The sequence below is a fragment of the Lathyrus oleraceus genome, chromosome 4 (assembly GCF_024323335.1).
Source record: "Lathyrus oleraceus cultivar Zhongwan6 chromosome 4, CAAS_Psat_ZW6_1.0, whole genome shotgun sequence".
Classification (NCBI taxonomy): domain Eukaryota; kingdom Viridiplantae; phylum Streptophyta; class Magnoliopsida; order Fabales; family Fabaceae; genus Lathyrus; species Lathyrus oleraceus.
In genome coordinates this window covers 214643780-214660352 of record NC_066582.1, presented here as the reverse complement: position 1 = coordinate 214660352, position 16573 = coordinate 214643780, and the positions used below count along the sequence as shown (strand labels likewise).

General features: G+C 31.8%; 1 protein-coding gene across 1 annotated transcript; it reads left to right on the top strand.

The window, feature by feature from the left end:
* The first annotated feature begins 10963 nt into the window (after window positions 1–10963).
* Window positions 10964–11413, top strand: LOC127136733 (uncharacterized mitochondrial protein AtMg00810-like). The gene has a single exon (XM_051063260.1). It carries the CDS (start codon window positions 10964–10966, stop codon window positions 11411–11413), a length of 450 nt encoding a protein of 149 aa, XP_050919217.1.
* The last annotated feature ends 5160 nt before the right edge of the window (window positions 11414–16573 follow it).

Sequence of the window (16573 nt, the reverse complement as noted above, 5' to 3'; positions counted from 1 at the left end):
CGTTGTGAGTAAATCCAATATTAAGTCGTCTGAGAGTTAGAAACATTTAGGAGATTGTTAAGTGTGGTAGTTAGTTAGTTGCTTGACACTCAAGTAATCTCATGTGATGGAAATAAACACTTTTGGTTGTAACGTTTTGACGCACTCAAATCAATATATTACCTCACCACTTCTCACACTTTCATTCTCTCTACTCTCTTAGTTATCTTTCTCTCATACTTACCTGCAGTTATAGAGTGTGCATTAAGAAAGATCATATCTCTTTTTGAGAAATCAACATTCTCATTGAAAAGATAGACATTGAAAAAAATGTCTATCTATAATAATTATTTTTGTATTTAATGAGGACATATATGAAAATAAAATAGATTATTATGTTTTAGCATATAACGAAAATTTTGTTTTACTGTGTTAGGCTCCAAACAATTGTTTAAATTTTACATTTTTATTGTAACTTGACAATTTTAAAATAATATATATATATATAGAGAGAGAGAGAGAGAAAGCGAGAATTAAATTAGTGGAGTATCTCAATGGATATGTGTTATGTGCTAGTGGAGTTAAATTAGATAAACGATTGATTTATGTTTCAACTTCAAACAATAATATTTTTTTATATTTATATTTTAATGTAAGTAATTCGTTGATATTTATAAATCTATAATTTTTTTATATATAATAATATTTTAAAATTGACAAATTACAAAAAAAAAAGAATTTAAACAATTGATTGGAGCCTAACACAATAAAACAAAATTGTCGTTATATGATAAAACATAATCATCTATTTTATTTTCATACATGTCCTCATTGAATACAAAAATAATTATGAAACAAATTAAAATTACACCAAAAATAAAATTGTTATCCTTCTTTGCTCTGATCATCTGATTTCATGCCATATTAAAAAAAATCATATTTTTCCAATCAAGATATTCGTAGATATGAGCTCCAATTTTATAAGTCATTGACTTTTAAATTCTAATTTTTCTTAACCCAAAGTTTTGTTTTCACCTTCTATATTCAACAAACCCAATTTTTCAGGAAAAATGTGTTTTATCTTCATAAATTCAAAAATTATTAACATCTCATATACCCCCGACAAACCTCGGAGAATGACATTTACGAAGAATTGTCGACCAATGGAACTATAACCATTGGCAACCTTCATAACAAAAAAATTACACAATACACACTGGTGTCAATCCAATTGCCAACTGCATTTAAAAATAACACATAGACACCAATTGGATTGGCAACACTAGGTGCACAAGTCAATCCAATTGGTGTCACCTCTTTAACTTAGAGGACAGACGCCAATTCATCAGGCACCAGTTCCTCAAATTGGATTATTTTGAGATATTATCTGAAATATGACATATTTTTAGTTTTTTTTAATGTGGGTTATTTTGATTAAAAAAATTCAAGATATTCACAAATATGGACTCCAACTCTACAACTCATTGACTTTAAAATTCTAATTTTTCTTAACCCAAAGTTTTATTTTCACCTTCTATATTCAACAAACCCAATTTTTTATGAAAAATTTATTTTATCTTCATAAATTCATCAGTTCTTAACATCACATTCTCTCTTCAACTTTATCCTTCACCCCATCATTACACCATCAAAAGACATTTAAAATAATGCACTAATCAAAATATTTTAAACTCGAAATATCAAAAACAAATCTAATAGAAGGACGACTAGTAGGTTTGATCAGGTTCTTATGTTTAATGAGTGGTGAGAACAGTTGGAGGTTGTGTCTCAGTAGCCTTTGTCTAAGGATGTCTCTAACCACTATCCGATCATTCATAAGCATTTCAAGCAATTGTGGGGTACCAAGTCGATTAGGTTCAATAATCACTAGCTAACCCACAATAACTTTTTTTATTTGGTTCATACCACACAGTGATATTCTCTAATATCTGACTAGAAAGCTTTTTTTTTCTTTTCTAGAAAAGAAACTCAAATTACTCAAAGTTGTATTAAAACTATGGAATACTTAGGAGTTTGATAATCTTGACTTTGAAATTCACTTTTTAAGAGAGGCGGTGAGTAATTTGGAATATTTGGCCTATAAGAGGATTATACTGAAGGTTTAGATTAAGGCTATGACTAAAGAATTGCATAACTTTGATCCTTGTTAAGGATAAAATATTCTCAATTCTTTTAGAGACCCATTATTAAAAGGATTAAGGATAGAAACTCATACTGTTTTTTCTCACACGTTTGTCGATAGTAAAAGTAAGAGGAACATTGTAACCCTTAAGGTTGGGGATGATTGTCAAAAGTACGAGTGTTTGATATTCGAAAAGAGGTGATCATTTTTAGATCTTTTTAAAGATCCGATTACAGATAGGCCTCAACTTGATAAGGTCTCTCTCAGTTTTCTCTCTTTAACGAGGACAGCCTTGCCCTTACAAATTTGTTTCTTCTCTAAGAGTTAGATTGGATGGTCGCTCTATATAATGATAATTAGAGCCCAAGTTATACTGACTTCAATTATGTTATTTCTTCTCCAGGAGTTAGACTAGGTGATGGCTCAACCCTCTTTATTTTGTAACCTTGGTCTCTAAGGTTAAGTCTTCATTCCAATTGGATGATTCTGACATATTTTTCTAGTGGGGTCCTTATACAAGTTGGTAACTAAAGGGTTGAAAACTAGACTAGGGAAAGTGATGGATAAACGTATTTCTCCAAATCAATCGGATTTTCTCAAATGGATGTCGTTGGTTAATAGTTTGGTGGCAGTTTTTATGAGGTGATTGATTTGGAATATTTTTTTGAGAAAAGACTATCTCATTATTAAGATGGATTTTGAGAAAACGTATGATATAGTTAGCTGGAGTTTTATGGATTACATGCTTATCATATTTATTTTTAATGATACATTTATGATGACAACTTATACTTTTGCAATAAATCTTGTAGTGTTGGTGAATGGTTGCCCAATCCAGGGGATTAATATTCAAAAAGGTTTAAAACAAAGCGATCCTTTAGCTCAATTCATTTTCCTGCAAATGGTAGAAGAGCTTATTGGGATATATTCAGCAGGGCAATTGGGTTAGACCTTTTCTATAATCTTAAGGTGGGATCCTCTGATTTGGTGGTATTCTATCTTCAATATTAGAGGATACCTTAATCTTGGTTGATCCTTCAGTACTGAATATGTGGAATATTAAGATAATTCTTGGAGGTTTTGAGTTGGAATCAAATCTTCGAGTTAATATTTTTAAGAGCAATTTGGAAGGGTTTAAGGACTCACACAGTGACTTTCTACATTGTAAACTTGAGTACCTTCCGTTTAGGTGCATTAGATTGGATTTGGGGGCTAATCATTCTCTTGATGTCACTTGGGACTCTCTTGTTAGCATGTTTCCTGAGAGACTCCATTCGTGGAAGCATGGGTATGGTAGCTTAAGCGCCCGAGTGATTTTACTCAATTTTGTTCCTAATTCTATTCTAATCTCCTTTTTGTCTTTTTGTGAAAACTATTATAAAGGATTGAAAAAAACTAGCTAAGATTCAAAGAAAGTTACCTCGGGATGGTGTGAAGGGTGACTCTAAATTTTTTTGGGTTAAGTGGTTGGATTTTTGTAAACCTAAAATTAGATGTGGCTTGGGATGAGGGATCTTTGTTTGGTTAATTAGGCCATTTTGGTGTGATATCCTTGCATCTGAGCATGGAGCATTAGTTACTCTTCCTTGACGCAGGGCCAGTCTTCGTGGTTTGGTTCTAAGTCCACTTGGTGAGAAGGAATGTCTCTTCTTGGGTCTAACAAAGACAAAGCCTTCGATTAGTTTGTGGGCAATATCACAAATAATTTAGGTTCGTGTCTTCATACTTATTTCTAAGCGGACCCTTAGGTTGGGGTCATACTATACCTCTTAAGATTAGGTTCCCTAAACTTTTTCCTCCACCCTGCAACAACCTAGAGGACTATGGGTGATATAGGTTGGTGTGTATAAAGGAAGTTAATTTGAGATATGAGATAAAGAATATATTTTATGTTTATGAGCAACTTTGATCACCAATCTTCTTTCCTTTTTCCAAGGCTGGACTCTCACTCAAGATAGAGATTGTTGGTGTTTGTGTTTTGATATTTAAATTATTTAATTTTTTAATGTTTAAAATAAAAATAAAATTAGGGAATCAAAATTGTATTAAACTTTTTATTTGTTATTTTTATTAAAAAAAATCCAAATAGGATTTATATATAGAATAGATAGATTATAATAATAATAAATGCAAGGGACACTTTTTTGATTTTAAGAGGACATTGTGGAAGTCTTCATGGATAATTTTTTGGATTTTTTAGAGGACATCATGGAAGTCTTCATGGAAGTATCATGTAAAAACTCCTTTAATGATGATTTTTATTGAACTAAAATGTTCGGTTTGATAAAGAAAGGTTATAATGAGCATGAAAAGTTTTGTTTTCACCTAAATGAATGTGAAAATTTTGAAATGTGCCCTTAAGATCTGAAGGATCAAGGCCTTGTACAGATAAATGGTGTAAAGGATGATGTTGTGTTTGTTCTATGTTGCAGGAAGCAAAAGAGAAAGCAAATGTAGGAAATCCCACTTGGAAGAATTACATACTTAATGCTATATTACGAGAAAATTACAATTCTATTTGCCTTGTGTGATGGTGAGTCATGAAGGAAATATAGTCGTAATGTCAAATTACATGCCGCCCGCATTTAGTTTTGTTTTGTGCCAAAAAACTTCATGTTTTCATGTCTCTAGCATCTCCTGCAATATAGAGGATGAGAACCCTAAACCTTTAGTAATGTTACGGTAGGATCCCTAGTAAAGTACATTGATATAAAGTGAAATCCTAGTCATACTCGTATGATTTCTATACGTGTATTATCTAATAAAAATAATGGTAAAACTAACTGAATACATATAAAGAATGACATGTCTCGCTACATACACTAGTTGCATAGCCTGAAGCTTAGTTGGAGTCTCACATCATCGTAGTAGGACGTTGATTATCCCATAAACTAGACTCGGATGTGGGGGACCATTCTTGTTATTAGTTTGTAGGCTTATATATAGAGTGTGGGATAACATGTCTTTGTCTCTATACTTTATGGGGTTGTGATTAGGTCCAAATTTTCTGTTGAGAAGTTGAATATCTCTGGATTTGTTACTGGTTCTTTACCACTGGTGGATGTAGGTTGCAGGTGACATAGCTGGCCATTGAGAGATCAAATGATGGTAGTAAGAAATCCATTGAGATTGCTTATCTGGCCCTGTGTTTATTTCTTATTATAGGTATATTAAATTTTCGAATTTTGTTAATCCTGATTTCAAAATCATTTTTATAATTCCAGATAGTATATATTAATAAAGAAAATAATCTTCTTATAGCAAGAAACCACCAAGCACAAGTAGTGCATGGAAACAAGTAAAAAATAGAGAGAATCGACAAGTAAAAGGAAACAATCAAAAAGCCAAAGAAAAGAGGGATCAGATAGAAGAAAGTTGTAACTACTAAAGAACCACGTCGTTACTCTTATGTTAGATCTCAGGCTAACTAGATTCACCATCTATAGATCATATCCCAAAAAAAGAGGTATTAGAGATCCACCGCTACACTCTGAATTAGAGCAAAGACTCGATACACTATAGGTGTAGCTAGAGGATACGATTCAAAAGTCAATCCATGAAGGTGCAAGAGTTCACTCCCGATATACTTGAAAACCATTTCCAAACAAAAGAAAGACTCTTCTCCGCAACTTTTGTCAATGTTTTTGTGTCTCCATTAAAGATAAAATCACTTCGGACTTTTTAGATAGAGTAGATTACAACATGACAAACCATAAGGTAGCCCCCATATACTTGACCCTACTTTATAAACAAAGGAATGATTCGAAAAACACCATAAGATCTTGGTGAATAACTTCGTGCAGCCCCAGCCACCTGAAAATTCTATACCATGTTATTAAGGTTAAATCACAAGAAACAAAAAGGTGAGAGGAAGTCTCAATCGAACACTCTCATGATGGGCTATCAAGGCCTACTAGGGTTAGATAACACCCCTCTTCTAAATATGTTTACTTTAGAAGGGAATCTATCCTCCAATAATTTTTTGGGGAATACTAATATCTTATACGAAGCCCAATTACTCCAAATACCGTAAAAATCATATGGTAAAAAACGGATGAAATAATATGCTATTGCAGCTATTTTTTATTATTCTTTTCTATGGACAAACATTGTACTACAAATGGACAAAATGTTGTTTGGAATGTCTAACATGTAGTTTTCATAACAGCAACCCAACAAGGATCTCTATTTATTTGTCACGTATTTAATTTTGTAGCGTACTTAATATATCCCAGCCAAACAATGTACTACTCAGAGTCTGCTTCACATATTTTAAGGAATAAGATAAAATTTAAAATTAGTATAATATTAATATTTTAGTAAATATTATGATCTATTTAAAAATTATTCTATCAAATCATAAAATATTTAAACACTACATTAATATTTAAGTTCAATTCTATCCCACTTTATTTATTTTAAAATATAAAAAATCAAGTATATAAATAAATAAATGAGTGATATGTAATTAGTTTATAAATATAAATATTTATAATTTTTTGCTTTACAAAATGGTGTTTGGTATGCCCAACTGATAATATCAAATTACACAACTATTTTGACTTATTTTGTTATCGTTTTATCTCTATTTCCAATATTATGTGAGTATTTTGTCTATATTTCAGGTATTTAACCATATTGGGATCATATGCGGAGAAAGAAAATAATTCGGATGCAAAACAATGAAAACATGAAAATTTGCACTCAAGGCTACCTACATATGGTTTTCCATAGAGGTAGTCACCAGGAAAATGACGTGTCCCACGTTTCAACGGTCGGAAGACTTAGTCACGCCCATGTTACGAAGATGGCGTTCGCCATGTGGGGGATGGCGTTCGTCATCCTTTATTTTGCGCTGCAGTTGGAAATGGGTTTTACTTGGTCTTCCACCCAACCCTTGTTCTCCTATTTTCTCTCCCAGGAACCAAGAAGGTTTCACTTGACATTTTAGGGCTAGGATCATTATAAATAATTGTTTTACTCTTCTGTTTTGGGCATCCAAGCTTAGTACCAACATAAGCCATAAATTCAGTACCATTAGAGCTTTGACTCCTTACATCAAATGGTTATCGCATTTTGTTCGTGTATCAAGCATGAAGCACTTTTATTTTGAAGTTATTTATCTTCCCGCATTTACATTCCGTCGAAGTGTATTTCCGTCTACCCGCATTGTATCAGATTCAATTCTCCAATTGGAATATATTCTTATTTTATTCATTTTTATTTACACTTTAATTTCTTTATCTATTTAATATCTTTGCTTTATTTTCCCGCACTTTATTTTTCACATTTTATTTCCTCGTCTTTGCCTTTAAACCGCTTTATTTAAATCCATTGTTATGTTTAGTTCTAAATCTAAACCAAATGCCTTTTTATTTACCGTAATCATGTGTAGCTAATTTGTTCGTACTAGAATGTGAAGACCGTCATTTTACGGTACTCTGTCAGTTATTTCTTTGGAATTACAATTTTGGATTGTTTTGGTTTTAACGTAATTTTTCCTAACTTAATCAAATCCACTACGACGAATGTAGGTAGTGATAACGTCAGATAAGATCGTAAGTCGTCTGACACTAAAGATAAAAATTGGTTATTTTTTATTAGTAAATACCGCAAAAGCGCTTTATTAATTACTTAGGGGGTATAATATTTCTAGAAGAAGGTTTTAGAACTATTTGCGAACGCGCACCTATAGGGTTAGAACCCGGTCACCTGAGCGGAAACTAGGGACCCTTTTTATTTAAACTTACCAATCAAAACCACTTTTTAACTAAGTAAAGAATCTTATTCAATCAACAGTTGATGGTGCAAATTTTGATCGAATAACTCATGTTGAATTTGTGAAAGAGGCATGGGATATTTTTGTCAAATACTGTGAAAGACGTGAGAAAGTCAAAAGCGTGAAGTTGCAGACTTTATGCAGGAAGTATGAGTTATTATGGATGGGAGAAAATAAAATAGTTGCAACCTATATATCCAAGGTGCAAAATCTTATTCACTTTATGAAAGTTTATGGTGAAACAATGATAGACGGGATGATCATTGAGAAGGTGATAAGAACTTTGACCTTTCATTTGGATCATGTTATTATGGATATTCAAGAATTAAATGCTTTATCCATAATGAAGTTAGAACATATTGTAGGCTCATTAGAAGCTCATGTGATGTGAATTATTGAAAGAATAGGGGTTTAAGAACTCATTCAGGCTTTGCAAGCTCATACATGGAAGAAGAATTATGGATATGGAAAGATCAAAGCAAAATTTGATAAAAGAAATTACAAGATGGTTTCTTGGCATCACTCTAAAAAAAGAAGAATGATGAGAAACCTGGATCTTCTAAAAGAGGATTGACTCCTCATCATAAAGAAAAATGTGATAATAAAGTTGTATAGTGTTATAATTGTGAGAAATGGGGTCACATGGCCAAGGACTGTTGGTACAATAAGGGAAAAGGAGTTTCTAAAGATAAATGTGGCGGTGATGAAGCAAAAATGGCACAAGATGATTCAAATGCTCTGAAACTATGGTCTTTATGGTTGTAGTTTTAGATGAAAATTCTAGTTCAAAGACTTGGTTCTTGAACATAAGATGCTCCAATCACATGACTTGTCAAAAATCATGGCTTATAATGTTTGATGAGTCAAGAAGAAGCACGATTAAGATTGTTAGTAGTAGATCATTACAAGAAGAAAAAGCATGCAACATGGTCATTACAAGTAATGGAAAGTCAACAATCAATGAAGATGTTCTTTATGTACTAGGTATTAAGTAAAATCTTTTAAGTGTTAGTCAACTTATTAAGAAAGGATTCTCAATAATGAATAATGAAGCTCTTGAAATTTTTTATCCAAGCAGCAAGGTAGTCTTGAGGTCTTCTTTTTCAAAAAAAGGACCTTAAAGACTTTGATAAGCTCTAAATAATTTCAATATCTACCAGTTATGGTTGAGCACAAACAAAGTTGGTTATGGCATATGAGATTTGGCCACTTAAATTTCTGATCACTCAATCAACTTGTTCTACAAGAATGGTGATTGGTCTACCAATATTCTCATTTCCTGAGAAGTTATGTGAATTTTGTTTGGTGGGAAAGAAATCCAAGAATTCTTTTAAGTCCTATTTACCTATGAGATCAGCTTGCATTCTAGAAGTGGTTCAGTCGGATGTTTGTGGCCCTTTTGAGGATTGCACCATTGGTGAGAATATATATTTTGTATCATTTGTGGATGAGCATAGTAGGAAGCTTTATGTGTACCTAATAAAGCACAAATATGAAGTCTTTTAATTCTTTAAAGGATTCAAAATGCTTGTGGGAAATCAGAGTGAGAAGAAGATAAAGGTACTTAGAACATTGGTGGAGGAAAATACACTTCCAAGATGTTTGAAGAATTTTGTGCATAACATGTGATTAATCATTAGGTCACATATCCATGTATCCCCCAACACAATGGTATATCTAAGAGAAGGAATATAAGAATTCTGGATATGTATAGGTGTATGTTGAAGCAAAAGGGCATGCCTAACTCATTATAGGGAGAAGCAGTCACAACTACTTTTTATGTGTTGAATAAGTTTCTAACAAGGATACTAAAGAATAAAGTTCCAGAAATGTGGAGTGGTAAGAAACCATTAATGAATTATCTCAAGGTGTTTTATTCAATATGTCATAAGCATGTGCCTGATGTTAGAAGGGAGAAGTTATACCATAAAAGTGAAGCCATGATAATTGTTGATTATCACAAAACTAGAGCTTATAGATTCTTTAATCCAATAAAATAAAGCTTATGGTCATTAGGGACATCATTATTAATGAAAATAAAACATGGAATTGAGTGTCTAATAACACAACTATCAAGCCTTTGTTGAACTCAAGCTTAGAAGAATTAGTTGAGGATTCAAACGATGCTTCACCATAAGAAATAACTGAGAATGTTCTTGATGTGATCCAAATACCTCAAATGACAAGGATGACTCCAGCAAGACTACAAGATTGTGAGGTGATTGCAGATAATGAAGTCACAAAAGATGAAAATATTGTTCAGTTTCCACTACTAGCAGATGTTGAACCTATCAACCATAATAAAGCCTTGAAGAATGAAGCCAGTAAAGCTACAAAGATTGAAGAATTGGTATATGTTGAGAGGAACAATACATGGAAACTTATCAAATTGCCAACTAACACCAATGCCATTGAGGCCAAGTGGTTGTATAAGCCGAATCACAATCTCGACGACTCAATTTCTAAGCATATGTTCGGGTTAGTAGTAATGGGATTTCTGCAAAGAGCAAGTCTTGACTACTCTGAAGTTTGTGCTCCAATCGCAAGGTTAGAAACAATCAATTTAGTAGTAGTTCTAGGCTGCAAGAGAAACTGGTCAACTTTTCATTTGGATGTGAAATTTGCGGTTCTTTAATGGACTATTAAATAAAGAGGTTTATGTTACTCAACCTCCGAGATTTGTGAAAATATGAAAGGATACGATGGTATATAGATTGCACAAAGCTCTTTATGGCCTTAAAAAAGAACCTAGAGTTGGGAACAAGAAAATTGATTCTTATTTGGTGGAATTGGGTTTCATTAAGTGTCGGCATGAATATGGCATGTATGTGTAATCAATGGGAGATTACATAACACTTATATGCCTATATGTTGATGACATGTTAGTCACATGAAATAGCATTAACAATATGAAAATGTTCAAGCAGTTGACGATGAAAGAATTTGAGATGTCATATTTGGGAAATATATCATATGTCTTAGGTATGGAATTACTAAAAATTGATAAAGACACAATATTGAATCAGAGGATATATGCTAGATAAGTTCATATGAGAATCAAAATGCTTGAATCTAATCTAGCATCCTTTCCTATTGAAGCAAACCTAAAACATGAGAAAAATGGTGATGAAGATAAGGTGGACGTAACTCTATTAAAAAAAATAGTAGGTTCATTGAAATATCAATGCTATAACATGGGTGACATAGAATTCTCAGTTGGCCTAGTAAGCAGATACATGGATGATCCTAGAGTATCTCATATGAAAGATGCAAGAAGAATCCTAAGATACATAAATGGAACAACCATTCATGATATTCTTTTTCCTATAAGCACAAATGATAATGATGTAATGATCATGTGCTATTTATCCTCAAATTGGTATGGGTACAAATATGATCGAAGAAGTACAATTGCTTACTTCTTCAAGGTTTTTGATGCACTGAAATCATGGGGTTCTAGGAATCAACCAGTTGTGGCATTATCCTCAGGTGAATTAGAGTACATTGCATGATCTTATGTAGCATGCCAAGCCATTTGCATTGCAATTAGATAATAGTTCAGCCATCAACTTGGCAAATAAACTAGTTTTTCATGGCAAGAGCAAACATATAGAAGCAAGATTTCATTTCTTGAGGGAACATGTCAATCAAGGAAAGCTTGAAGTGAAGAATTGTCCAAGTGAATGTCAATTTGTTAATATTCTAACTAGGGAATTAAATATCGAGAGGTTCTTGTCACTTAGAAAGAAGATGGAAGTTATTCAGTTTGAATAGTTTACATATTTTTTATTGTTTCTTAAGTTGGATTATAGGGAACATGTTGTGAGTAAATCTAAAATTAAGTCGTATGATAGTTAGAAGGAGATTGTTAAGTGTGGTAGTTAGATACTTGCTTCACACTCAAGTAATTTCATGTGATGGAAATAAACACTTTTGATTGTAATATTTTGACTCACTCAAGTCAATATATTACCTCACCACTTTTCACACTTTCATTCTCTCTGCTCTCTCTGTTTTCTTTCTCTCATACTTAAGTGGAATTATAGAGTGTGCACTAAGAAAAACGATATCTATTTTTGAGAAATCAACATTCTCATTGAAAAGATAGACATTGAAAAAACTTTTATATATATATATATATATATATATATATATATATATATATATATATATATATATATATATATATATATATATATATATATATATATATATATATATATATATATATATATAATTAAATTAGTGGAGTATGTCAATGAATATGTGTTATGTACTGGAGTTAAATTAATTAAACAATTGATCTATGTTTCAACTTCAAACAATCATATTTTTTTATATTTATATTTTAATATAAGTAATTCGTTGATATTTATAAATCAATCATATATATATATATATATATATATATATATATATATATATATATATATATATATATATATATATATATATATATATATATATATATATTTATAAATCAATCATTTATATATATATATATATATATATATATATATATATATATATATATCTATATATATATATATATATATATTATTTTAAAATTGACAAATTACAATAAAAAAAGTAGAATTTAAACAATTGATTGGAGCCTAACACAATAAAACAAAATTGTCGTTATATGATAAAACATAATAATATATTTTATTTTCATATATGTCCTCATTAAATACAAAGATAATTATTAAATAAATTCAAATTACACACAAAATAAAATTGTTATTCTTCTTTGCTCTGATCATTTGATTTCATGCCACATTTAAAAAAAAATCATATTTTTCCAATCAAGATATTCATAGATATGAGCTCCAATCCTATAAGTCATTGACTTTTAAATTCTAATTTTTCTTAACTCAAAGATTTGTTTTCACCTTCCATATTCAACAAACCCAATTTTTTAGAAAAAATGTGTTTTATCTTCATAAGTTCAAAAATTATTAACATTCCATATCGCCTCATAAACCTCGGAGAATGACATTTATGAAGAATTATCGACCAATGGAACTATAACCCTTGACAACTTTTGTACCAAAAAAATTACACAATACACACTGGTGTCAATCCAATTGGCGACTACATTTAAAAATAATACATAGGCGTCAATTAGATTGGCAACACTAGATGCACAAGTCAATCCAATTGACGTCACCTCTTTAACTTAGAGAGCAAACGTCAATTCATCAGGCACTAGTTCCTCAAAGTGGATTATTTTGGGATAGTATCTTAAATATGAATTATTGAGTTTTTTTTAAATGTGGGTTATTTTGATAAAAAACAATTCAAGATATTTAAAAATATGGACTCCAATTCTACAACTCATTGACTTTTAAATTCTAAATTTTCTTAACCCAAAGTTTTATTTTCACCTTCTATATTCAACAAAACCAATTTTTTATGAAAAATATATTTTATATTCATAAATTCATAAGTTCTTAACATCGCATTCTCTCTTCAACGTCATCCTTCACCCCATCATTACACCATCAAAAGATATTTAAAATACTGAATTAATCAAAATATTTTAAACTCGAAATATCATAATTAAACCTAATAGAAGGACGATTAGTAGGTTTGATCATGTTCTTATGTTTAATAAGTGGTGAGAACAGTTGGAGGTTGTGTCTCAGTAGCCCTTGTCTAAGGATGTCTCTGACCATTATCCGATCATCCATAAGCATTTCAAGCAATTGTGGGGGGTACCAAGTCGATGAGGTTCAATAATCACTAGCTAGCCCACAATAACGTTTTTAGTTGGTTCATACCACACAATGTTATTCTCTAATATCTTACTTGAAAGCTTTCTTTCTTTCTTTTCTAGAAAAGAAACTCAAATTCCTCAAAGTTGTCTTAAAAGTATGGAATACTTAGGAGTTTGATAATCTTGACTTTGAAATTCACTTTTAAGAGAGGCGGTGAGTAATTTGGAATATTTGGCCTATAAGTGGATTATACTGAAGGTTTAGATTGAGGCCATGACTAAAGAATTTCATAACTTTGATCCTTGTTAAGGATAAAATATTCTCATTTCTTTTAGAGACCCATTCTTAAAAGGATTAAGGATAGAAACTCATACTGTTTTTTCTCACACATTTGCCGAAAGTAAAAGTAAGAGGAACATTGTAACCCTTAAGGTTGGGGATGATTGTCAAAAGTACGAGTGTTTGAGATTCGACAAGAGGTGATCATTTTTAGATCTTTTTAAAGATCCGATTACAGATAGGCCTCAACTTGATAAGGTCTCTCTCATTTTTCTCTCTTTAACGAGGAAAATCTTGCCCTTACAAATTCGGTTTTTTCTCTAAGTGTTAGATTGAATGATCACTCTATATAATTATAATTAGAGCCCAAGTCCTAATGACTTTAATTGTGTTATTTATTCTCCAGGAGTTAGACTAGGTGATGGCTCAATCCTCTTGTTTTGTAACCTTGGTCTCTAAGGTTAAGTCTTCATTCCAATTGGGTGATTTCTGACATATTTTTCTAGTGGGGTCCTTATACAAGTTGGTAACTAAAGGGTTGAAAACTAGACTAGGGAAACTGATGGTTAAACTTATTTCTTCAAATCAATCGGATTTTCTCAAAGGAAGTCGTTGGTTAATAGTTTGGTGGCAGTTTTTATGAGGTGATTGATTTGGATTTTTTTTTGAGAAAAGACTATCTCTTTTCTAAGATGGATTTTAGGAAAACGTATGATCTAGTTAGTTGGAGATTTATGGATTATATACTTATCATATTTATTTTTAATGATACATCTTTGATGACAACTTATATTTTTGCAACAAATCTTGTAGTGTTGGTGAATGGTTTCCCAATCCAGGGGATTAACATTCAAAAAGGTTTAACACAAAGCAATCCTTTAGCTCAATTCTATTTCCTGCAAATGGTAGAAGAGCTTAGTGGGATATATTCAGCAGGGCAATTGGGTTAGACCTTTTCTATTGTCTTAAGGTGGGATCCTCTGATTTGGTGGTATTCTATCTTCAATATTAGATGATACCTTAATCTTGGTTGATCCTTCAGTAATGAATATGTGGAATATGAAGATAGTTCTTGGAAGTTTTGAGTTGAACCAAATCATTGAGTTAATATTTTTTAAAGCAGTCTGGAAGGGTTTAAGGACTCACACAGCGATTTTCTACATTGTAAACTTGAGTACCTTCTGTGTAGGTGCATTAGGTTGGATTTGGGGGCTAATCCTTCTCTTGATGTCACTTGGGACTCTCTTGTTAGCATGTTGCCCGAGAGACTCCATTCGTGGAAACATGGGTATGGTAGCTTAAGCGTCCGAGTGATTTTACCCAATTTTGTTCCTAATTCTATTCTAATCTCCTTTTTGTCTTTTTGTGAAAATTCTTGTAAAGGATTGAAAAAAACTAACTAATATTCAAAGAAAGTTACCTCAGGATGGTGTGAAGGGCGACTCTAAAATTTATTGGGTTAAGTGGTTGGATTTTTGTAAACCTAAAATTAAATGTGGCTTGGGATGAGGGATCTTTGTTTGGTTAATTAGGCCATTTTGGTGTGATATCCTTGCAGTTGGGCATGGAGCATTAGTTATTTCTTCCATGACGCGGGGTCAGTCTTCGTGTTTTGGTTCTAAGTCCACTTGGTAAAAAGGAGTGTCTCTTCTGGGGTCTAACAAAGACAAACCCTTAGATTAGTTTGTGGAAAATATCACAAATAGTGTAGGTTCAGGTCTTCATACTTATTTCTGAATGGACCCTTAGGTTTGGGTCATACCATACCTCTTAAGATTAGGTTCCCTAAACTTTTTCCGCCATCCTGCAACAACCTAGATAACTATGGGTGATATAGGTTGGTGTGTATAAAGGAAGTTAATTTGAGACATGAGATAAAGAAGATATTTTATGTTTATGAGCAACTTTGATCACCAATCTTCTTTCCATTTTCCAAGGCTGGACTCTCACTCAAGATAGAGATTGTTGGTGTTTGTGTTTTGATATTTAAATTATTTAATTTTTTAATGTTTAAAATAAAAATAAAATTAGGGAATCAAAATTGTATTAAACTTTTTATTTGTTATTTTTATTAAAAAAACATTTCCAAATAGGATTTATATATAGAATAGATAGATTATAATAATAATAATAAATGCAAGGGACAGTTTTACTATTTTAAGAGGACATTGTTGAAGTATTCATGGATAAATATTTGGATTTTTTAGAGGACATCATGGAAGTCTTCATGGAAGTATAATGTAAAGATTCCTCTAATGATGATTTTCATTGAACTAAAATGTTTGGTTTGATCAAGAAAGCTTATAGTGAGCACGAAAAGTTTTGTTTTCACCTAAATGAATGTGAAGATTTCAAAAAGTGTCATCAAGATCTGATGGATCAAGGCCTTGTACAGATAAATGGTGCAAAAGGATAATGTTGTGTTTGTTTTATGTTGCAGGAAGCAAAAGAGAAAGAAAATGTAGGAAACCCCACTTGGAAGAATTACATACTTAATGCTATATTACGAGCAAATTACAATTCTCTATGCCTTGTGTGATGGTGAGTCATGAAGGAAATATAGTCGTAATGTCAAATTACATGCCGCCAGTATTTACTTTTGTTTTGTGCCAAAAAACATCACGTTCATGTCCTTAACATCACCTGCAATATAGAGGATGGGAACCCTAA